The 23,337-nt window shown below is 36.5% G+C and overlaps 2 protein-coding genes across 3 annotated transcripts in view; both read left to right on the top strand.

Annotated features, from left to right (window-relative positions):
• The first annotated feature begins 1,502 nt into the window (after nucleotides 1-1,502).
• LOC131797615 (major facilitator superfamily domain-containing protein 1-like) lies at nucleotides 1,503-14,814 on the top strand. 2 transcript variants are annotated; one of them, XM_059115267.2, is made up of 19 exons: nucleotides 1,535-1,666; nucleotides 2,409-2,437; nucleotides 2,840-2,892; nucleotides 3,795-3,907; nucleotides 4,157-4,199; nucleotides 5,117-5,184; nucleotides 6,347-6,455; nucleotides 7,632-7,737; nucleotides 8,198-8,296; nucleotides 8,627-8,738; nucleotides 9,162-9,218; nucleotides 9,925-10,004; nucleotides 10,646-10,722; nucleotides 11,501-11,598; nucleotides 12,288-12,400; nucleotides 12,623-12,670; nucleotides 12,869-12,932; nucleotides 13,355-13,466; nucleotides 14,102-14,814. In XM_059115267.2, the coding sequence occupies exons 4-19, from the start codon at nucleotides 3,798-3,800 to the stop codon at nucleotides 14,162-14,164; spliced, it is 1,359 nt and encodes a 452-aa protein (XP_058971250.2). In that variant the 5' UTR covers nucleotides 1,535-1,666; nucleotides 2,409-2,437; nucleotides 2,840-2,892; nucleotides 3,795-3,797; the 3' UTR covers nucleotides 14,165-14,814. The 2 variants fall into 2 exon arrangements, with proteins under 2 accessions (XP_058971249.2, XP_058971250.2); XM_059115266.2 differs by lacking the exon at nucleotides 2,409-2,437 and having other exon boundaries at nucleotides 1,503-1,666.
• Nucleotides 14,815-16,009: 1,195 nt separating this feature from the next.
• Nucleotides 16,010-23,337, top strand: part of LOC131797575 (multiple epidermal growth factor-like domains protein 8) — a 33,706-nt gene continuing 26,378 nt past the window's right edge. Inside the window, exons 1-8 of the mRNA XM_066167874.1 lie at nucleotides 16,010-16,574; nucleotides 18,565-18,728; nucleotides 19,706-19,918; nucleotides 20,706-20,886; nucleotides 21,348-21,439; nucleotides 21,836-22,049; nucleotides 22,311-22,500; nucleotides 23,103-23,242. Of these exons, the coding sequence (XP_066023971.1) occupies nucleotides 16,412-16,574; nucleotides 18,565-18,728; nucleotides 19,706-19,918; nucleotides 20,706-20,886; nucleotides 21,348-21,439; nucleotides 21,836-22,049; nucleotides 22,311-22,500; nucleotides 23,103-23,242 (1,357 nt within the window). The 5' untranslated portion in view covers nucleotides 16,010-16,411. The remainder of the gene's footprint in view (nucleotides 16,575-18,564; nucleotides 18,729-19,705; nucleotides 19,919-20,705; nucleotides 20,887-21,347; nucleotides 21,440-21,835; nucleotides 22,050-22,310; nucleotides 22,501-23,102; nucleotides 23,243-23,337) is intronic.

Here is a 23,337-nt window from a genome sequence, read left to right as displayed (position 1 = left end):
CCGATCAAATTTTTCTATTGTTTGACTCCTTGGGACGCAAATACATTCTAAAGTCGAAATCGGGCAGAGCTGTCCGAAATCGTAGTGCACGGTTTTGACCGCGCTTGGTCAGCTCATGCTGTAGAGGGCCGGAATGCCATGCGGGAGGTTGAAGGTTCAAGCCCGAGACCAGACCAACACTCAGGGTCTTAATTTAACTGAGGAGGATATGCTGTCTTTGCTATGACATCTGTGATTGGTTAGATGTTCTAGTCTTCTCGGATAAGGAAGATAAACCTTAGGCCCCGTCTCCCGCATCTTCTCTGTACTGGTTAGCAGGGGATGTTAAAGAATCGACGCACCTCTCGTAAAGAGTAGGGAATGTAGCTCTCGGTCTGGTCTTGCACAGGCGGCCCAAGCTCCAGCTGTGCGATGATCATCTTGCAAAATGAGAGTCATGGTGAAATATGGGAATATTTACGACCGCTCGTAGGACTAAAAAAAATACTGTCAAAATTCTCAATAAAAAATACTTCACCGTACTTCTACAGCGCATCACTTGTTATCTGACCGCTTTCTTTATTGAAAAGAACCCATTTTAGTGAGTTATCCATTTTTAGGTTTGTTACATAAGAGAAGCCCTCTATGCGCCGCCTGTGGGTCTTGTTGTTGTTTGTGCTTTTATTAGTATTTTCCACATTGAGAGAGATGGGGCAACAAAGGAAGAAGAAATGGGGCAGTGCAGTTCGGGATCGGACGAGATTCTACGATAAAAATGGGAAGAAGGCTGAAAATAAGATGGAAGTACGTTTTAGTGACGCAAATTTTGAAACAGAGTTGGCTTTCGCAGTGATAGTAGCCTTACCGTCTTTTCACCGATAAAAATGACTAGCATTATATTTCTCCAAACAGTATCAACCCTGAATCAAACATGAAGGTCTTGAGAATAAAGGAAATGATCGCCACCTGAAGAAGCCCTTGATTGTTCCACAAATTCATTGCGATAGGAAACTTAGGCAGTGTTCACACTTGGTGCCCGGGCACCGTGCCCGGGTTCTATTCTACGCCGGGCACCAATGTGAACACACCTTTTTTCCTGGTACCCACGCCAGAATTCGGGCACGGTGCCGGTGCCCGAGTACAAGGTCTCGACCTTGTACTCGGGCACTAAACTGGGCACTGAGTCCTTGTGTGAACACATTTTTCGTTGGTGCCCTGGCACTTTACCCACAAACCGCTTGTTTTCGTACCCACAACTCCTTGTCCCACTCGAGATTTTAATAGTGAGCGTGTGCTCTGTTTATTGAATGTGAACATATCTTCAGACTGGGTACCGTGTGTCTGAACACAGCACCATTTTGTGCCGGTGCCCGGGTATTAGTGCCCGGGCACCAAGTGTGAACACTGCCTTAAAGATAAGGGAACTAGGTTGAAGGTGAGACTGAGAGATTCGAGGAAGTCTGGAAAGGAAAACTAGTCTCTTTAAAGAACTAAGTCACGTGTTAATCATGAGATACGCTTCGTCGATTCAAGATGGCGGAGAACGGTGAAATAGCACCTCTTCTCAACAAGAAATTTGAACACTCTGGTGAAGAATTGACTGGTTGTGGAGCCACAGTGTGCTGTGATCCTAGAAAAGGTGTCCATCGCTACTTTGTCCTTGGGTTGATATGCTTCTTGAGTTTTGGTAAGTTTGAGTCTGGATTGCCTGTTTGATCTGTCACGAACGTACGTGAGTTCCTTAGCTCACTGATTATTGCACCTTAAAAAAATGACAAAAAAAACTTCTGACAAACTCTCGATTACAAACTGACTTCATGCATGAACCTTGAAATCTGATGAGTAGTCACAAGAGCAAAGTCCAAATATTTCATGTATTATTCTTTACCCTGGGAGTCTCGAAAGATTCTGCCTTCAGTTCAGTTCCGGCGAACACGAACATTCCCTCAATTTTGAAAGACACAAATGCGCTCAAATAGCTGTCATTTCAGGGGGGAAGACAACATAGTGTAGTCTTTTCACTATTAAAACTTAGATTCACTCGAACTGTAATTAAAAACAGTGATTTTTCGCCGCTTATCGCTACCTGTTTCACTCTCTATTAGTAACTCCTAGTATGCTATGCTAACTTTATGTAAATCTACTTTCCATTCGTTCGTGATGTTGTCTCACAACAGAAATCCACAGCCAAGGTGTTTTTCCAAGAGATGCTCTGATCCAAGGATCTTCCCTTCTACAGATCAATAAAATTCAATAATCTTACTTCATCTATATCAATTTAATCAAGTAATCAAAATAAATTTAGCTGATAATTCATTTCATTTCAGGTGTTGAAAATTGGGTCATCAGAGACAAACTAATCTTAATTAACTGTATTTTGGACCATTCTCTGCTTTTCTTTGATTTAAGAATTTGTTCTTATTTACTAGATAACTACCTTGGTCAGATCATGCAGGGGGTAAGTCCTGTGTTGACTGCCACTGTTTTACAAAGGTTTTAAAAACTGATATCTGGTGGTCTACCACCACTCATAACACCTCTTACTTCCTTCTTTTTAACCCTTTAATTCTCATGAGTGATCAAGTCAGAATTTCTTATTACGATACCAAAACAATATCAAGCAGACAAGTGATAAGAAGAAAGAAGAATATCTATTAGGAGATTTTAAGTTGATCCAATACCAAAAACATCATAAGAATTGTATGGTTGAGACTTAGGAGGATTACTAACAAGATCTGGGAGTGAAAAGGTTAACAAGAAAGCAGCCACCTGAACACAGGTTTGCAGACAACATTGCTCAGGACAACTTTTACTGCTACATTAATTGCATTCTTTGGTTTTCCTGTTTTCTGTCTCGTAGGAAGTTACTACTGCTATGACAATCCAGCAGCATTAGAGAAAAATATTGAACTGGTAAGCAGATTTAAGTTGCATTCACATTTTTACCATCTTTCTGATGCAGTGAGGAGAACAGTTAAGGAATGAGGCGCAAATAGAATTCTACCTATAGTTATCAATTTCAGCTGGAGAAAAGAGGTATAAAGCTGTCAGATAGGTTCTCTCAGAAGAGTCAACATCAGTTTACTTTGCCCGGTTTTGCTGGCTGCAAGCATTTTGATCATCAAGTTCAGATGTGGTTGAGAGATAATTTAGCTATATACCATGCTGAATACACCCTGCAGTCTACTTCTTGGAACAATTTTCTTATGTCAAGAAGTAAACAAACTCTATTAGGATACTGGAAAATACGGTCTCAAAAACAATCAAAACTTCCAAAATATGCAAAAAATTTTGTATGGTGCAACAAAATTTGCACAGTTGGTCCTGAATTAGGGGGTCACCCACAGGGTATGGTTAGATGACTGCTTAACTTCAGGTTCCAAAGATTAGGGATAATACAAAAAACAATAAACAATACAACACCACTTTATGCGATAATTGACCCCTTAATGTTTAGAATTTCACTTAAAAATACTACTTACTTTGATTTTGTGGGAACTTGAGAGAAGTACAGAAAAGCAGGAGCTGAGTGTTCTTAAAAATTCCTAAGTGCCTATATAAGTCAACAATGCTCAAGTAACAAGTTTTTTATTTCATTTATTAAATGTATTGTGAATTGCATGCGCTCATACTGATGACATAGGCTGCATTTTGTATCTCAACAAAACACTTGTGTGACATAAGGCATGTGCTTTATGGAATTATAACAAACTTGTTCTGACCAATCATAGTGCGCACATTTCTCTGAATATTTTATAATGTACAATACAGCATATAATGCTATGAGTGGATTGTGATTTCCTTTTTGCTTGCAGGACATGAATGTTCCCACACAAAAATATGTGTTGTTATACTCGCTCTATTCATACCCAAATGTAGTGTTATGTTTCTTTGGTGGATTTCTTCTGGACAGAGTCTTTGGTGTGAGGTAAAATTTTTCTATCTTAATTAACAGTAGGGATTTTTTCACCAAATCTTTTCACTTCAGAGCTCTTTCAACAGTTAGGACTCTTTAATGGAGGTTTATGTTATGCACAGGAATGACTGGTTGTGTAATGTGCTCTGAATCTCTTATGGTTTACATGATGAGGTCTCTGTTTTGTGGAGATGTGTATAAATTGTGTATGTTTCTGTTGTAAGTCTTATTAATTAATAACTTTTTAATTATTTTTGCTAGGCTTGGCACCATTATCTTCAGTTTATTTGTCTTAAGTGGTCAGGTGAGGCTTTTTTCAATTTATATACATTGATGTCATATTTCAGGTAAGGTTTTGTTATTGACCCTTCCACCCCCAAGATCTTATCAGTAATTCTCCTTACTATCTGCATACAATTCTTATGATATTAGTTTGGAGAATTTTGTACTGGATCAACTAATAATCCCCAAATTGATAGTTTCCTTTATTGTCATTGCTTTTCTGCTTGATATTGTATTGATATTGTAAGGAGAAATTTTTTAATGGCCACTAATGGCAGTTGAAGGGTTGATACTATTCATTGCAAAGACCAACATAATTTTCTACAGGATTTGTTTCCTTTAAAATAGAATATTAGATTTTCTAGGGTGTAACAACAGCTGACCTTGGGAACCTTTTTAATATCAACCAAAAATTAAAGGGCAGTTGATTGTGTGTCAATGTTAACCCTTTACACCTTATATTAGTATGAATATTCTCCATACTGGTTAAGAATATATGAAAGTCATATATTTGAACTGCGGATAAAGACGTGAATGAAAGTGATCCTTCACATTCTCCATACTGTTCTCCATACACTGTGAATGGTACTGACAAGGAGAATTTATTTAACAATCAAGATCTTCTTGAGTAGTTGGTCATTTACTGTTCTCTCATAGCTTCAATGTTTGATTTGGCAGTGATAATGTACAGAGAAATAAAATACTGGTCACTCTAAGAGGTGAAAAGGTTAAGTCATAAGTAGCTTAATCAAAAGGATATCAAGTGGTTTTGACTTTCAGTAGCTATTGTGGATAACTGTATCTAGAAACAAAGCTTGGCATATTACATGCATGTATAGTGGTTCAGTGACAGAGGTATTTACTGCAGAACAAATCACAAAATGTAGTTTGATTGGATTTCTGATGCTAAATGCTGTGTTTCTTTTTCTACTCTTTTAGATTGTGTTTTCTCTGGGAGCTTACATCCACAGTTTTACAGTTATGGAGGTGGGCAGGTTTATATTTGGGTAAGTACAATGTACAGTTCTATGTTTCGTTGTCTGGCTATTCGATGAAAATGGGTTATGGAGGTCAAATAATCAGTTATCATGGATTAGTAGCTGGTAGTACATCGTACTTTGTATTTTAAGGTAATGAATTATTTCTGTTCAGCAAATATGGCCTGTCAGGCTGTCCTGTCCTTAAATGGAGGAGATCAGTTGTTAGAACAGGTAGTTCTGTCCAAACTGCATTCAGCAACAAAATTTTTACAAGTGAGATCACAATAGTGTGGTATAGTTTACCAATTTTATCCCCCAAGCCCCCGTGTAATGTTGTTCTTTGTTTCCTGTGATTGAACAACTTTGAAAGGGAGCTGCAACTGCCAGTCAGCTTTAAAGCCTGGCTTTTGTGAGCAAAGCAAGCATGAGTGCAAGCACAAACTCAAAGCTAATAGCTCTTATTTCACAGTTAAAAGGGGTTCACATAGGCACAGGCACAAGCACAAGGGCAAGCTCAAGAAAAAGGAAAAAACATGATCCTTGTGCCTGGGCCTGTGTTTATGCTTGTATTGAGGCCATTTTATGGAGAAGTAAGAGTGGTACCATTATGCTTGCGTGGTGCTTGTGAAAACCATGTTTGATACTCCTAATTAGACTACCTGATCTAGTTGCTGTTATGATGTTTTGGACATTGCTGATCCTTGCAGAATGCAGCATGCATGTCACATACATGTATGACCCTAGTAGTGGCCTACAGCATAAGTCACCTTTCTCTGTGGCTCAGTAGTAGGAATGGAGTGTCTAATGTGAAGGTCTCGGGTTCAATTCCTGTGAGGATTAAACTTTTTTTTCTGTGTCCCACACTTGTAACAAGACAAACAACAGCTTACTTACAAAATCTGTATGAGGTTTGAATACTCAATATCACAAACATGGTGCAAAATAATTTTAATTTATATGATGTTAAAAAGTCTTAAGGGCTTAGAACTTGCTACTTTACATTCACCCATAAGGACAGGACCTAAAAGAAATAGGCTTTCCTTCAGCACCTGAATAACTCCATATTAGTTTTTTTTTTCATTTGCAAGATAGGAGAAATGTTTCCCTTAGCATGCCTTTTCAATTAAAGCCTTTTTTAATTTTAATATTTATAGTACATTTAAACTTATACATGTTTACTCTCCCTCAGGCTTGGAGGGGAAAATTTGGCAGTGGCCCAGAACACTTACTCTGTGAACTGGTTCAAAGGGAAGGAGTTGAATATGGTGTTTGGACTTCAGCTAAGCTTTTCAAGAGTGGTATGTGTTATTGATTCATAAAGTATTTTGCAACTTTTTTGAATGTGGTCTTTTTTATACTTAAAGCAAGCAATTAACATTAGTGGAATCCTTAGTGAGCTGAACTCTTGGTTGAGTGTTGCTCCCAAGATCTCAGTTATTAGTTCTCGTTACTGTTAATTGCTATTTTATTCGTATAATATTAGTTCAAAGAATTTAGTGTTGGATCAACTGATAATCCCCTAATTGATTTGCTTTTTATCTTATCACTTGTATACTGGATATTATATTGATATTGAAAGAAGAAATCTGTCTTGGTCACTCATGGAAGTTTAAGGGTTTATCTTGGGCTACTTGAATTTGGATTTGTTTGGGCGAGGGTGGTACCTTCATGTAACCTGCACAATGCCTCTTCCTGATAGTAAAGATTGGGATTTCTGACAATTTTTTGGGGGAAATTTTATTCAATTTAAATTCCAACAAAAAAAGATATTGCCATTAATTATACTTAAGCCACAAGATGAGTCATTCAACAAAGAGAGATGGAGTCTCTATATTTAAATTTATATTCAAATTAAAATGATGGCTAAACAGTGATGTAGAAGACATGCCTTGCTTACCAGACTCTGGATGGAAAGTTCTAAGACTGACTTGCATCTAATTTCTCTTTACAAAGGAGTAAAGGAAATGATGAGAAACTAAAAAAGCTCTTGATTGTTGATCAAATTCTCCTTGTTATATAGTATAAAGAATATACATTCTGATGTTAAAGTGTAAAGGGTTAATGTTCTTCATAGTACTCAAGCACACCTTAAACCCTTTAACTTTCAAGATCTCATTACTGATTCTCCTTACTGTCTGCCATACAATTCTTATGATGTAGATTTGGAGAATTTGGTATTGGATCAACCAATAATCCCCTAATTGATATTTTACTGTATCCTCATCTCTTCTATGCTTGATATTATATTAATATTGTAAGGAGAAATTCTCTCTTAGTCATCTATGGGAGGTAAAGGGCTAATGTTGTTTGACTGAATAGTTTAGTAATAGAGTATAAATTGTGTGTTTAGGGATTGACTCAAAGTCATTTTAACCTGAGCTGCTAGGCGCAGGTTAAAGTAACTCTGAAAGGAACACAAAGCATATTTATGCAGTATATCTCCTTTTTTATTTTCAATTTATGTTTTCTTTTAGGGCAGCACAATTAACATGAATGTAAACAACCCAATTTATAAGTCATTTTCAAGTTATGTCCCCGCAACAAAGAGCTACCAGGCTCTGGGAATGACCTTGTTTGTTGGTAAGTGCAAAGATATGTTTGTTAGTAAGTACAAATATATGTTACCAAAATTTCAAAAGTATCTATCCCTACTAGAGGAAATTATGCTGGGTCCACATGATTTGATCTTAGATCAGTAATATGTTCATTAATTTAAAATGCTTTGAGGATTGTTTTTGTTTTTGTTGTTGTTTTCTTTTAATCATATTCAAAACTATCACAGAGTTGAAATAAATTGATAGGAGTGACAAACAATACAAGGTTTACTCAGCTGACTTGACAATGTGAATTGGTAAAGGTAAAGAAATTCAAAAGCTGGTGTTTTGAGCATTTTGCTTTATCAGAGCTACTCAAGGAATTGTGTTCCATTAAATTTAGTGTTTCATAACAACTTCTAAAAAAATGAATGGCATATCTTACTACAAAAAATAATATAAGTCACTCACTTACTTCATGGAAAACTTTTCTGTTTTCTTATCAGGAGCTGGTGTTTGCATGTTTTCTCTTGTCTGTGGGTTGGTACTGGGTTTTCTGGACAAGAGAGCAGCTCGCATTCTGAAGAAAGAAGATAGTCAAACAGGTATGTCATTAGGTTAATCATGAGTACATTAGGTACAATATTTTATGCTTGTACCTGTTCATGTACTGGTGACCGCTTGGTAATATGCTGCTCCTCGGGAAGTAAAAATTTTTGTCAAAATTGTGCCAGTTTGTGACATCACTTTGATTATAAAAGCGTAATAGAATGTCCTCGGTCTCATCAGGAATTAACAAGTTCCAGGGAAGAAAATCATTTAAAATTTTAGATTTGTGCAAAATAGTTTACAGGAGCTGTTTGACTAGTCAATTTTGTTGTCAAAAGTTTTTTACTTTTTAAGATACATGCAATTTGCAACTTTTTCTCTTGCAGGTGAAGTCATTCGTTTGTCAGATGTCAAAGACTTTCCCCTTAATTTGTGGCTAATATTTATTATCTGCGTTGCCTACTATGTGGCTATTTTTCCATTTATAGCACTTGGCCTGTAAGTAACTTTTTTCATCTGTAATGAATAAACACTTCTTCAACAGACCAACTTTAAATTCTACTTCATGAAGAAACAAATGTCCCAGCAAGAAATTACCTGATACTGAAATTCTGCACCTTTACACCACAATGCATATTCTCCATACTGTTCTCTAGACATTTTCCTGGTGGTGGTAATGAGAATTTGGGAAACAATCCAGAGCTTCTTCAGTTGGTGATCATTTCCTTCATTCTCATGACCTTAATGTTTGATTTAGGGGTGATGATGTAAGGAGAAATTAGACACTAATCACTCTTGGGGTTGATAAAAGGGTTAAAAGTCTTTTGTTCATGTGCAATTATGGGAATAATTATCCTCGTAGAACTGCTTTGTAACTCACAATTGTAGAAAATTTAAAATTTTCTATTTTTATTTCTTTAGTGCATTTTTTGAGGCAAAGTTTGACTTGAATCCCACCAAAGCAGGAGCAGTTAACAGGTACACAAAAATGAGCTTCCCTTTCAGCACCCCAATATACTGGTAATGACCCTTATGTAGCACACTGTGTGCTGGAGCTGAATTACATTTTAAACTTTATACACCATGGTGCTACCTGAAGTTCAATTTTCAAATATTTACCTCCTTTCTCAAGATAGAGTCTTAACTCTATCAAACCCCCCCCTCCCCTACTAAGGAGAAAAGTGACAAAAATAGTAAAACTTCAGACGAACTTGCTCATTACTGTGTGACTAGTAAATTACTTAGAGACAATTTCCAACATCATTATAATCATTGTGATCAGAAAACAGTTTCCTGGATTGTGATTGTGAGTTTAAAAAACTCCTATTTTCCACTAATTCACTTGTCAAGTTGTTATCAGACAGTTGCAGTTTAAATTAAACCAATCACATTCAAAATTGTAGTTTAAATCAAACAGTCACAAGCTCTGTCCTGGATGTTCTTCTTTTCTTGGAAACTGTAATTTTTATGATTGATTGGTAACAAGACTTCGTATTGTTCAATTCAGTCTGTAATCATATTCGTGATAAACAAATAGGACTTCCGCTGCGCGGTCATCCGATTTTGTTATCACTCATATGATTACAGACTCCACTCAGTCCTATTACCATTACTTATTTTATATAAATGTTTATTTATTTATTCATATTCATTTTTTTTTTTATATTTTACTTCTTGTTTGCAGTGTGGTGTTTATCATTTCCGCCTGTGCCTCTCCATTCTTGGGCTTTATGGTGGATAGAGTTGGAAAAAATATCTTCTGGGGTGAGTTTGTTGCACATTCAATCAACTTAGCAGGTTGTTGTCTTATTTTTGGTAAGGAACAATAATCTACCAATTGAAAGTGGAGGTAAATTAGTATTGGAGCAATGTTCAACTGAAAGTCGAAAGTTTTCCTTAACTTTGCTCATTTATTGGTCCAGAAAACCTGCACCACTCTCTTAACCAATCAAATGCAAAACCAAAAACCAATCACGATTTGGTCGTTGGCGTTTTCCCGCGCTTTCAGGCAGTTTGGTTAGTTTTACTCTGAGTTCTCATTGGCTCTTAGAGGTATTTTCCTCTCTTCTGATTGGCCGTTGGAATTATTTTTCTGTTGGTTTTACAACACTCGATCGAAAAGTGCTCTAACCTCGCGGCTTGGCAGCTTAGCAGCTAAGTGGTTTAGTAAAACCAACACGTTGGTGAGTAAATGTTGTAGTGCATGCCTCAAAAAAAATAATTCATTTTTTAAATGCTCGGACTGGTTTGAAGAATCTTAGACCAAGAAAAAAAATAACCGTCACATTAGCAACTCATTCTTTCTTCCATTTGGTCTCGCTAAAAACTGAAAAAGGAAAAAAGTAAAACTCTTAAGATTCATCTACATCAGACCTAAATATTCTCTCACCATTTTTGCGTTATAGTAATTTTATCAGTGGCTGTAACCCTTGGCTGCCATTGCTTGATGGCTTTCACTTTTTGTAACCCATTTGTCGCTATGGTAAGTAAGATCTCAGTAGTAATTCTTCTGACTGTTTGCCATACAATTCTTATGATGTTAGTTCAATGAATTTGGTAGAGGATCTACCAACAATCCCCTAATGGCTATTTTTCTTTATTCTCATTACTTATCCGCTTGATATTGTATTGATATTGTAAGGAGAAATTCTGTCTTGGTCACTCATAGGAGTTATCCCAAATGATCCACTGATTTAATTCCTCGTAATAAAAAACGTATCGCCCAGAATCTCAAGAAAATATGCGAGTGTCTCGAAACTCGATCCTTGAAAATGTAATCTCGAAATGATAGCCTTGTCACTCGATCAACTGTCAATTGACATTTGACTTTGACTTACAGACAGAAAGCATTTTGACCTCAGCCCTCCGAAAATTTTTTTGGAGGCATAACTCGAACTGCTATTTGGAGCAATTTTGGATTTAGTGCCAAAAGCTATCCGAGATTTTATTGGTTTTGCTTTTCTTCGCTCTGTGATTGGTCTAGAAAACTCACGCCACTCTCTCAAATGCAAAACCAAAACCAATCACGACCAAGAAAGGATCCTCTCCTGTCACGACTCAGTCACCCGCGTTTTCCCGCGCTTTTGGCAGTTGGCTTGTTTTAACTTCGAGTTCTCATTAGTTCTCGAAGGGTTTTTCTCATGAGACCGCTATGATTATTTTGGTTTTGGTTTTGGTTTTACATCAGTCAATCGAAAAGCGCTCTAAATTGCATAGAAAATGTTTTTCATGGACGCATGTTTTTTGTGTATGTTTTGCAGAGTATACTGGGTGTGTCTTACTCCATGTTGGCCTGTGCTCTGTGGCCGCTTGTTGCTTTAGTTGTCCCTGAACATCAGTTGGGTACTGCCTATGGATTGTAAGTATACCAAATGTTTGCTGTTTTTAAGAAGGCGAAGTGGCGGCTGCAGCCACCTGCAAAGTTGTGAAGGTTCTCCTTCTACTTTACGTTTTGTGTTTGTTTTCCAACCCCCGCAGAAAACCAGAAAAACAATCGATTTTAAGTTATCTAAATTGGTAGGATCTTTTTCTTAAAGAAATTTTATGAAATGTTATTAGATTCTCCAACTCACAGCATTTGTCAGATAGGTTTGCAGGATAGTGCTTTGGCATTAAGTGAAGAAGGGTTTGATGCCTCTTTCTGTTCATCGATTTCTCGAACCTCGAAAAGTTCTTATCGACTAGCGAGGGTCCAGAATCGAAAAAAAAAAGACTCGGTCATCATTACCTATGTCTTGTACTCGCAATGTGTAGTGCGTAACTCGAGAATTGTCCAGAATCTATTCTTTTGACTTGTACTGATCTCTATATTCGTGAGTAACCCGATCCTTGACTTGACTCGATTTGCAATAATTTAATCCCGATACTTGCCAGTGTCGAGTATTTACCGATATGGAATCCTTTGACTGGATTCTCGTTAATTCCGTATCGATTTATTGAGTGTCGAGTTGTGAGTCAGGATACTCAACTTGAAAGGGACTGTCACCTTTCGTGCAGTCAATGGTGTGGACACCTCACGCAAGTTCTTGTTTCAAACTATTCTTTCAGCATGCAGTCTATTCAGAATCTGGGACTTGCAGTTATTTCACAAGTAGCTGGAACTATTGTAGACCTTAAAGGATATTTAGTATTGGAAGTGTTTTTCTGCGCCTGGTTGTGCAGTAAGTATTCGCTCTTACATGGTCTGAAATTTCCATAATCTTTAGTGAAATCCTCTTTTGTGCAACACTTAGCATACCGAGAGCGGCAATTCACTCTTACTAGTGGCATCTTTTAGGAATTTTCCCAAAATAGATACTCCATTTGCAGGTTATCAGCTTATATACGGAAGTTTGACCTTACATGGAAAATGATTAAATAATATTTTCTGATTGTTCTCACAGTTGCCTTGATTGCCAGCATTCTGCTCTACTTGGTTGATGCCTCCAGAGGTTTGTTTGATTTTAATGATTTCTTCTTATGAATTTTCCATTATTTTTCCTCTTTTGAGTTTTGCTAAATCTCTATGTTGAGAAAAAGATGTATGAGGAACCTTACAAGCTACTTTGGTCGAACTCTGTGACCGGCGAAAATGATGAGAAAATTTTTATGTTTTGCCCTTCAACCTTTGTTTCTTTCTCTATGAAAAGGGACAGGCCTAAACCTCTCCACCCTAGAAAGAAAGAAATTAGCAGCTCAAAGCAGAGTCACACTGTAAGTATGTCAAAAGAAAGTACAGTAGAACCCAGCTTCCTCGAACTCGGTTAACTCGAACTCCACGCTAGCTCGAACAAGATTCAATTTGACCCCATTTTCCCAATCATCTACTATAAGCTTACTCGAATTCGATTTACTCGAACTAATGTTACTTTCTCGTGGCATAAATTTGCCCTTCTAACTAGAACTTAAAAGGAAAAAATCGGTCGATAAACGTTATTATGTCAGAGCATAGTTCACTAGTACGCCCCAACCTTTAATCGCGATTGATATGGAGGTGATCAAATTTAAGATAACTTGGTACATTTATCTTAACTTCCCAATTATATTTTCTGGTAGAAAAAGGGTTTTTTTTTTTTTTTTTTTTTTTTTTTTTTACATAAACGTTTCAATTGTTTATTATGTGTTGTCTCATGTAGTATTTCGTCAGAAGAGGAAGACATTCACAAGAGAGACTATAATGTGAGTCCAATCACTCCTCGCTCTGCAGCTCAGCTGCGGTTGCGCTTTTTGTCACGAGTAGGCCAACAGGTAAGATTGATTCTCTTCATTTTACATCGGCGCCCAAAGTGCGCATGTACAATTTTCACTTGCTACGGCATTCTACATTGAATACACCTTATCCATAGGTTAACAGATAATACGCGCGGATATTTTGCGAGTTACGTAGAATTTTTCCGCTCGTATTGTATGTTAAATCATCGAATAAGAGAATTATTAATTCACTTTACTTCATTTTCTAGTACTTTGGCATCTAGTTTTCAAAATACATCCCATAGCCTTGTTTAAGCACCGTATTGATCGCATGAGACACGCGTAAAAGACGAAAACAACACAAGCGAAACCATTGAAGTGTTTTTATATGACCAACAAAAAACTTTGATGCGATTGAAAATTCGTTGCACGTTTCGATGCCCTAATATGGCTGAATGGCGTAATAGTGGAATAATAAGCTAGATTATACACGCATTTTATTGACGGTGAAGGCAGTATTTTCCCGACGCATACAACGACTCAACGATCCTAATGTAGTACCTGGCCCTCTAGAAAAGAGGTAACCGGTTTAGGAAGAGCGTGTTTGAAGAACAATGCAAAGAAACTCATAGGCAACCAACTATTGCTTTGTTTAATTTCGAGGTTTATTTATTTTTTATTTTGATCCATAGTACTTCCAGCTACCAGAGACCTACAGAGCTTCGGCACTGGCTTATCCTCATGTACTTAAGTGATCAGTCACCTACTTTCAGTGCAAGAATGAGCTCCTCACAGGCGGTGTCAATTTGAAGGACTGGGTTACAATATTTGAGGCGAAAGATGCGTTACCATGTTATTTTGATGGTGGATCTCGTATTAGTTTGCCAGATTCATTCTCATGCAAGCTTTAGAATGATTTAGAATTATATCGGCGAGATATACGCAAGTAACTTCCATAATTATTTAGTTAAAGGAGACTCATTTGAGAAATTTATACCTCCTTTACACCTATTTCCCTTTTTTTTCGGTTTTTATCAAAGGTTATTTTGTATCGTTTGGGCTAGTCTAAATTTTTTGCTGAATTGCAAGACAGAATCACCCTAAATAACAAATGTATCGTTACCTAATTCAATAATGTGACGCAGAATCCTTAATTTGATGCAATGGACCTTCAAAGTGCAGTTATTTGTATTGATTAGCGCAATTTTTTAATGAATTGTCGAAAGTCAGCCAGGATTGCATTCGCTTTGCCTTGATTGGTCTAGAAAACTCGCGTCACTTTCTTAACCAATCAGATGCAAAACTGAAACCGATCACGACATGGTCGCTCGCGTTTTCCCGCGCTTTGTAATTAGGAATTATTGTAACTACTTAAAATAAAGCGATTTTCTTACTTATTTTGGAACTAAGTTTGTCTTGTGTTATGTTTTCGTTCTCATGTTCAGCGATCGTTGACGCATCGTGCACATCGTCCTGGCCGAGACCTTGCCGACGATTGTCCGAATGTAATGGTTGACCGAAAGCCAATAGTCTATCATCGTTTATATAATAAGCTCGGTTATGCACGCATTCTGATTGGTTCTCACTTATGATCTATAGGAGGACAGACGTATAGATGACGTCATCATTAAAACTTTTTTCCCGTATATTTTATTTCTTTAATATATAAAACAAATAGATTCCAAGTTGCTGTGATTTTGTTCAGAAATAGATCACAGAGGACGTCAAAATGTGGTAAGAACATCAGCATTTTGATCTGTGATCTATTACTGAACAGACGCACGGCAACTTGGAATCTATTTGTTAAACAAAAAGTAGATATTTTAGTATCTAGCAGGTTAAAAAGTAATAATATACATGAAAAAGTATGCGCTTCTGTCCATGTTTCATTTTACACAAGTTCAAATTACAAATAGCGCGCGCTGTTAACATTTAGTCTGTCTTGACTTTCCGTGATTCTTTTTTCATGATCATGTTAAGGTAATACTCGTGATGAACAAATTGGACTCCCGCTTCGCGGTCGTCCGATTTTGTTAATCACTCGTATGACCGAACTGTGCTCCAATCGGTCGTATTTATACCATTACTAATCACGGACTCGTGCAATTTTGTTGTAATTGAAAAATTTACTCTTGTAGTTTTTGATTAACCAAAAATAACAAATTGATACGAAAAAAAAAGAAAAAAGCAAAGTGTAATTTTTTTTTTTATGGTCATAATTTTTGCTAGAAGCACATACCTTGGCTATTTACCTCCTTTTGTGCTTGGCTGTTCTTTGGCGGATTTGCGCGTTCAAGTCATTTCTGTTGTCAGATACGTGACAAGGAAGAGTGACATAAAAGAGAGAGAGAGGTCTGGGAAGTAGCTTCTTTCAAGCTTCTTGAAGATTCTCTGAGTACCGCTAGGTGCAAACAAAATAGCCAGCTAACACGGCGGTAGCTTTTTAAATCCATAATTCACACAAAGAAAATTGGCGGGGGAAATAAATTAATAAATAGGCTCAGACGAGTACACAAACATCGAGAGAAGCTTTAGTAAGGACAGAGGCAAGCTTGTTCACAGGGGGTGGGGGTACTTTTGCAATAAGTACTTTTGTCACGTGATCAAGCCGACAAGGAACGTTCGTGTTTACATCGTCTCGAAGGGGAAACTTTAAAAGAAGCATATATAGAGGTGTTAGATCTCCGGGATTCTTGAGTTTTTAGCTTCACATAATGTCCATAAAGCGTCTTAGATGACCTGAACTTCTGAAGTTGCGTTCACAAGCTCCGAAATGTGCCGAAAGAGAGAATACGTATAATTTCTTGTCAGTGGAGATGAGGAATGTTTAGGATGCGTAAAAGTTTCCTCTGTTTTTGGTGCTTCGCACAAAGATGACCTTGGAGGTGGTGGAGTGTCTTCTTTGAGGAAGATACAAACTGTCTTTTAATCGGAAAGAGATTTGCGGTGGCTCGTTTAACATTTCGGTGTTTAACCACGTTAATAAGAGCTACAATCACAAAATGGCGGCTAATGGGTTGAATGTGATTGTTGTGTTCCTTGTTGCATTTTGTCTGGAAAGTTGCCATTCATGTGGAAGAACTGTTTTAACAGATTTACGAGGAACGATCACCGATGGACCCGGTAACTATCCGGAAAACAAACTATGCGAATGGCTTATTAAAGGTAGGTAATTTATCTATCATGTTATCTTCAATCCGTTGAGCAACCACACCACGTTACCTACCGGTAACTTGCTTCAACAAGTTAATGAACTAATGGATCGGCCACTTTTCCACTATTCCTTTATCGATCTACCGATATGCTTTCAATGTTAAGAAATCGTTTTGGACTTTCGTCGAATTAGAAGCATGTGAGAGGTTCTCCGATGCGAAGGCTCATGTTTCTAACTCTGCTTTTTACTCCTTCTTGAGAAGAATTAAACCCATTTTAATTCGATTCCTGCGTGACTTACAAATATTTCCATAATTAGAAGCTTGTTCCGACAAACACAGCGAAGAGAGCTGTGTAATACTAGTCTGTATCCACACTTTATGATGTGTTTAGCTATACCAGCATTGTAAATAGATCTTGTATGTTAGGATTTAATTTGTTATTGTACAATTGGAAATTCCATCTTGAACAAGTATTGTGGTGTTTAAATATTTAGTAACATGATTAGGTCCACAAATTTGTTGTTGCCATGACCGTATAGACAGTATTTTTTTTATCACTCATATTGGACTGATCAATTGTATCAAATTGGAATGTTTCACGACTTTTTATCATGTGTATATAGTTTACGATACAGCAGTGATTCGACCATTCTATGGATCTCAAACCAAACAAGTTTTACTGTGCTTGTTTGTAGGTGTTAATGGTGAATAATTTGAGGCAAAAATGTAAATCAAACTTGTTTGAGAGTGTTTGAAATAGACAAAAGGTGTCTGTCGACCACAAAATGTACATGCACATCAAAAATCGGATGAGATATTCGAAGTCAGTCGACTACTATGGCTGATTTACATGTACAATGTTAACTCAGTTGATAAAGCAAAAGTATCTTGTAATACCCCTCCACCAACATAGCACCATAGTTTCTGTAGAAACCCACACCTTTTTTCATGAAGAACAAACTTCGTAAACAATACACATCAGTAAAGGTAATCACGTGATTTTAAGTGTAATTTTGAATTAACAAGCACAAGAAAAATTTTTCAAAGATGAACAAAATTGCACAAGCCAGTAGGGCGAGTGTAATTTGAGGTCTTTGAAAAAAACCAGTGCTTATTTATTCCAAAACACTCAAGAAAAATCATTTGATTACGTATTAATCATATATGTGAAAAAATTCAAGATAGCTTATCTTAATTATGCAGGAGCAAAGCGTGCGTATCAAGTGCAAAAATAATTAATTAAAATGTGGGAAGTGACATTGTGCATTCGGTCAAAACAACCACATACAATCAAAACAATAATATACAATGATATTTTCGCATCTTTAAGGTGCAAAAAAGTTCAAAGCCTGGCTTAACAGTTCAAGGAATTGTTCAGTCTGGTTTGTTATTTTTTTGCACTGAATTAACACTCTTCTGCGCTGATTTACTTGAAAACTGCATCTGTCTTAACCAATCAGAACTGAGTAATTTTTTCATGTATCTCATTAAACCAGCAACGCTACTTGTATGTCTCTAACAGTGTTTTAATGAGTAAGATGTTTTTGCTTTTAAGTAAGATTGTGAGGAAAGATGTTGCGATATCAAATTTATTTTTATGGTTATTAATTTTTTAACAAATGGTGTTCAGAAGTTGCCTTTGGCAGAAAATTTCCAAAAAATTTGTAAGAAGCAACCAAATGCAATGGAATATGTTATTGGACTGACTAAGAAACATTGCCTTGATCTCATGTAGGTATCTTCATTCACTTTAGTCTGGATTCTATGGGAAGATTTGTATTTTACTCTAGTTAAATTACAATCATTTGATCAAATGAAATGAGTTACTACAACTCCAAACTGTGAGCCAAGCCACCATACAGTGTTCGTATGTTATAATATACTGTAAAATGGATTTTATTACTCAGAGACAATATTATCCATTCCTAAGTTATATACAAGGCAGGTTGCTAATCCATGATTATTACTAGTTATTAACCTTCTGGCTTGTTTTTCCACAGCTCCACGTCCAAATGTTTCTATCACATTGAAATTTATAGAATTTGGGACAGAATGTTCTTATGATTATTTGTTCATTCATGATGGTGATTTCTACCTCTCTCCTCTCATTGGAAGCATTAGTGGGAACAATTCCTTACACACAGTTGTTTCTCATTCAGGACAGGTGGGTATTTAAGGCAAAAAATTAAATGTACAGTAGATTTAACCCTTTATACCCTAACATCAGTATACATATTCTCCATACTGTTCTCTATGGTATTTGGTCAATTCACCACCACAGCAAACTCACTGCCAAAAAACTCGCCAGCAATGAAAGTCAAGTCGCCACTAGTGGCGATTTGACTTTTTCGTTATGTGTAGCCTGTGGTATGAACTTGCATCAAATGAAACCTAAGATGTTGTATTACATGGTGAATAGAGAAAGGGACACGGAAGTTATGTGTACCATTTCAATAATGGAATGTTAATTGTCAATAAAATAAAATGTGTTGATATCACAAAGATTATGATCATTTTGTGTACTGCAAAACCAGAGTGATTTTTGCCAAGTGATATTTACCACTTGATTTTTGCTGATGTTTATGAATCATTTGGACCTTGCATCGAATAAAAGCTTCAATGTAGTAGTATGTCGCAAAACCCTTTAACTCCCACATTATCATTTGACTCTCCCTATAATATCTAAACATTATCCAGCAAACAAGTCATGAGAATACTCAAACTTATCAGGTAGAAGTTGTTATCTTGATCTAACACCAAATTCTTGTAACTTATTTACAAGGAAATGTGTAGCAGCTAGAAGGGAGAATTGAAAATCAGATCTTGGGAGTTAAAAGGTTAATCTCAAAGAGTGACAAGGTTCTAATTTCTCTTTACAATCTTTCCCTTGAATCAAATGTTTAAGTCACAAGAATAAAGGATATGATCAGCAACTAATGAAACTCTTGATGGTTTTACAAATTCTCCTTGTTAGAAGCTAGGAAATGTATAGAGAACAGCATGGAGAATATGCATACTGGTGTTAGGGTGTAAAAGGTTAAGAAGAGCCAATCAAAATGTGTAAATAATAATTATTCAGCTTATATAACCTGCATTGTACTTGTATCAAAGCTTTCATTTCCATTACTATTGTTTTGGCAGATGCTTATCAATCTTTATAGCGACACCAACTACTCCCTTCATGGCTTCATTGCTAACTATACAATAGAAAACTGTACAGATGGATGTTCTGGCAAGGGGATTTGTAAGGATGGGTTCTGTCAGTGTGACAAAAATCAGCGAGGCAAAGCGTGTGACCTGCCTTCTTGTCCATTGAATTGCAACATTGCAGAAGCTCAGGGAGAATGTGATTTTGTAAGTAGTGATAGTTTAACCCTTTAACTCCCATAAGTGTTAAACTTGTAACTTCTCCCTACAATATCCATACACAATCTAGCAAACAGGTTATGAGAAGACTCAACTTTATCAGGTGGAAGTTTTTATCTTGATCAAACACCAAATTCTTGTGGCTAATTTATAAGGAAATGTGTAGCAGCTAGAGGGGTGAATTAACAATCAGATCCTGGGAGTTGAAGGGTTAAAAAGGAACAGTGTTAAGGGTTTAAGTGACTCTCAATTGGTGAGTTGTTAATTGGGATATGTTTAGTATAGATTTCTATCTGAATTAAAACATTCACTATGTGTTTACAAAGCTGGTATTAACAGCCTGCTAGAAAAGGAAGTGCACAAGTAAATCTGGCCATGAAAAGTTGGTCTGTGTGTTAAGAAACTACTAACAGCTGAATAATATGACACAGATGAAGTTTTCAATGCTTAAATCTTTATTCTCATGAATGACCAAGACAGAATTTCTCCTTACGATGTCAATACAAAATCAAGCAGATGAGTGGTGAGAACAAAGAAAATATCAATTAGGTTACTATTAGATGATGCAATATCAAATTCTCTGAATAAACATTACAAGAATTGTAAAGTAGATAGTAAGGAGAATTGCTAATGAGATCCTGGGAGTGAAAAGGTTAACTGCACACACAAGGCTTTGAAGCCTATGAATATCTGTATAGAATGCTCTCCAAATCAGTTTTGTGGTAATAACTCACAATTATTCATAGGATAATTCTATTTATTTTTTAATTTTCAGGCCCAAGGACATTGTGTCTGTAAAAGTGGCTTTATTGGGGAATCTTGTTCTGTTTCAACAATGACTGATGCTGACTCTAACAAGTGGTTCACCATTTCATCATCATCTCAAATTTTCCACCCAAGAACAGCACATTCTGTGGTTTATTCAGAGGAAAAGGATGTGTTACTTTCCTTTGGAGGTGTGTGCATGCATGTAAATGAACCTGTGAAATTTTTGGAGTTATGAAGTACTTGTACCATCATTGTGGCAGTCTTTTTCACCAAGGATATTCTTGGAAGGGACAAACTGCTCTGATAAAGAGGACGGTAAACAAATTTGGCTCTACCCCTTCCCCTACCATGCCACCAGTTAACCTTGTTCTGTATGAGATGGGGGCTTGAGTTGAGACAGAGTGCTGTAAATTGAAACATTAAATATAGGAATTATCCTCTGTCCAGTTAATCTAGGCATCCTGTCCTCTGTCAGGTCATGTAACAGATAAGGTTTCCTTCAGTCGTTTTCTCTGTCAATCTGTTCATGATTATCATTAGTACTACCACAGTGTAATTTTGATCTTACTCCGAACTGTCTATGTAAGAGAAAGCAATGTTTTAAATGTTTGAAAAGTTAACCATAGTGCTTATTTTGTCCTTCTCACAGGTTATTCTTTAAGTAGGGTATTTGATGACTTGTTACAGTTTAATTTTACCTCAAGCCAGTGGAGTGAGGTTCTAGCTGGATCTCCTAAACCTGTGAGTTGCTAATTATTTTTAGTTTGTACACCCTAACAGCACTATGTATATTCTCCATGCTGTTCTATATATATTTATTGAGGTGCCAGGAAGGAGAATTTGTTCAACAATCAAGAGCTTCTTTCATTCATGATCTTTTCATGTATTCTTGTGACATAAATGGTTGATTGAGGGATGGTATTGTGGGGAGAAATTAGATGCTAGTCACTCTCAGAGGTCAAAGGATTACCTTTTCAAGAGCTTCAGACCTTTGATTTACAATCATTTCCTTTATTCTTGTGACATAAATGTTAGATTCAGGGGAGAATCATGAAGACAATTATTTACTAGTCACTTTTAGGGTCAAAAGGTTGATATGTTGTTATTAATGTTCTTGTTTCATTTTTCTCTTCTTAGGTTGGTCGATTTTCTCACTCTGCAAACCTGTATCTTGACAGCATGGTGCTATTTGGGGGGGGATTAGAAAATGGGAACCTAACCAATGAACTTTGGTTGTACAACATTACTCTTGGAAAATGGACAGAGCTGGCTGTAAATGACAGTGGAAAGCCACCTCCTCTGGCAGAACATACAGGGACGATAGTAGATGATGAACTGTACATTTTTGGTGGTAAGTGTTTGGTGACAAACAACCTTTTGATATACATGTACATGTGGTATGATGAATCTGTCTCACAGGATTTCTTTTATCCTGGCTTCCTAAAAAACTAAGTTGTAGAATAGAACTTTGCCAAAAATGATAGCAGTAAAAAAAAAACATATGGGGCTTCCTGAAATGAAAAAGTCTGTAAACTCATACCAAGAGACCATTCCAATTAATTTGTTAACTGATTACGGAAAATTAACTGTTGGATATTTTCCTCCTAAACAGGTCGAACCCTTACAGACCCATTTTCTTCAGCTATGTATTCATATTCTTTACCAAACCAAAGTGGTTGGAAGAGGATTTCATATAGGAGAGGAAAGGAAGCACATTTGCGCATGTTGGGTCACTCAGCAATTTATTATGCAGACATGCGCTCTCTTGTCATTTTTGGTGGATTTGTACCCAGCATGCCAAGGTAATAATAGTAATATTAGTTTCATAGTTTTATTGTATAGAAACATTACTGTTATTAACTTAGGTTACTGTCAACAAAATCTGGTTTAAAATTTAAAAATTCTGTTTTCCTTCTTTTTTTGTATTCACTTAGTGGAGACACTTACTCTTTAATTTCTGTCTGTTTTCTGTTTTTATTCATCAATCAAGTATCTAATAAGTTGGTACAATCATGTTACTTGATTAGAGTACTTTTACATCATTCAGTCATCCCATAGTGATATTACAAACAATGTACTACACTTTTCTTGAGTTAAATTTATCAAAACAAAAAACCAAATCTTAAAAAACTAAACACAAGATATGGCTGGTAATTTAGATAAGCAAACACGTACCCCTGTTTTGCGTTTAAAGACTTGTGTGTGCCTACCAAGACAAAGACTGTTAAAACTGTTGTTATTTCTGAGTCTATACTTTATAAGCTTAACAGTGATAAGTAGTTTTCCATGGTTTCTTTTGAAGTAATGTGCATTGGACAATTTTTCCAGGAGGCACATTATTGTTGAACGTAATCTTTTACTACTGAGTGACTTAATTCCTTTTCTTTTTTTTAATGATTATTAGGAAAAGTAATCAATCCAACAAACTTCTGGTGTTTCATCTCGATCTTCATGTGTGGTCCACAATAGATGTTAAAGGTTTTGTTCCAAGAGGTCGTGCATTTCACTCTGCTGTGTTGATTGGAGATTATATGATAATTTATGGTAAGAGGAACTGACACCTAAGTGCAAGGTTAACCCTTCATACCCTTACATCAATATGCATATTCTCCTTAATGTTTTCCATACATTTCCTAAGG

The sequence above is a fragment of the Pocillopora verrucosa genome, chromosome 6 (genome assembly GCF_036669915.1).
Source record: "Pocillopora verrucosa isolate sample1 chromosome 6, ASM3666991v2, whole genome shotgun sequence".
NCBI classification, from domain to species: Eukaryota; Metazoa; Cnidaria; class Anthozoa; order Scleractinia; family Pocilloporidae; genus Pocillopora; species Pocillopora verrucosa.
Note: the sequence above shows the minus strand (reverse complement) of the source record. Positions and strands in the feature narration are given on the sequence as shown.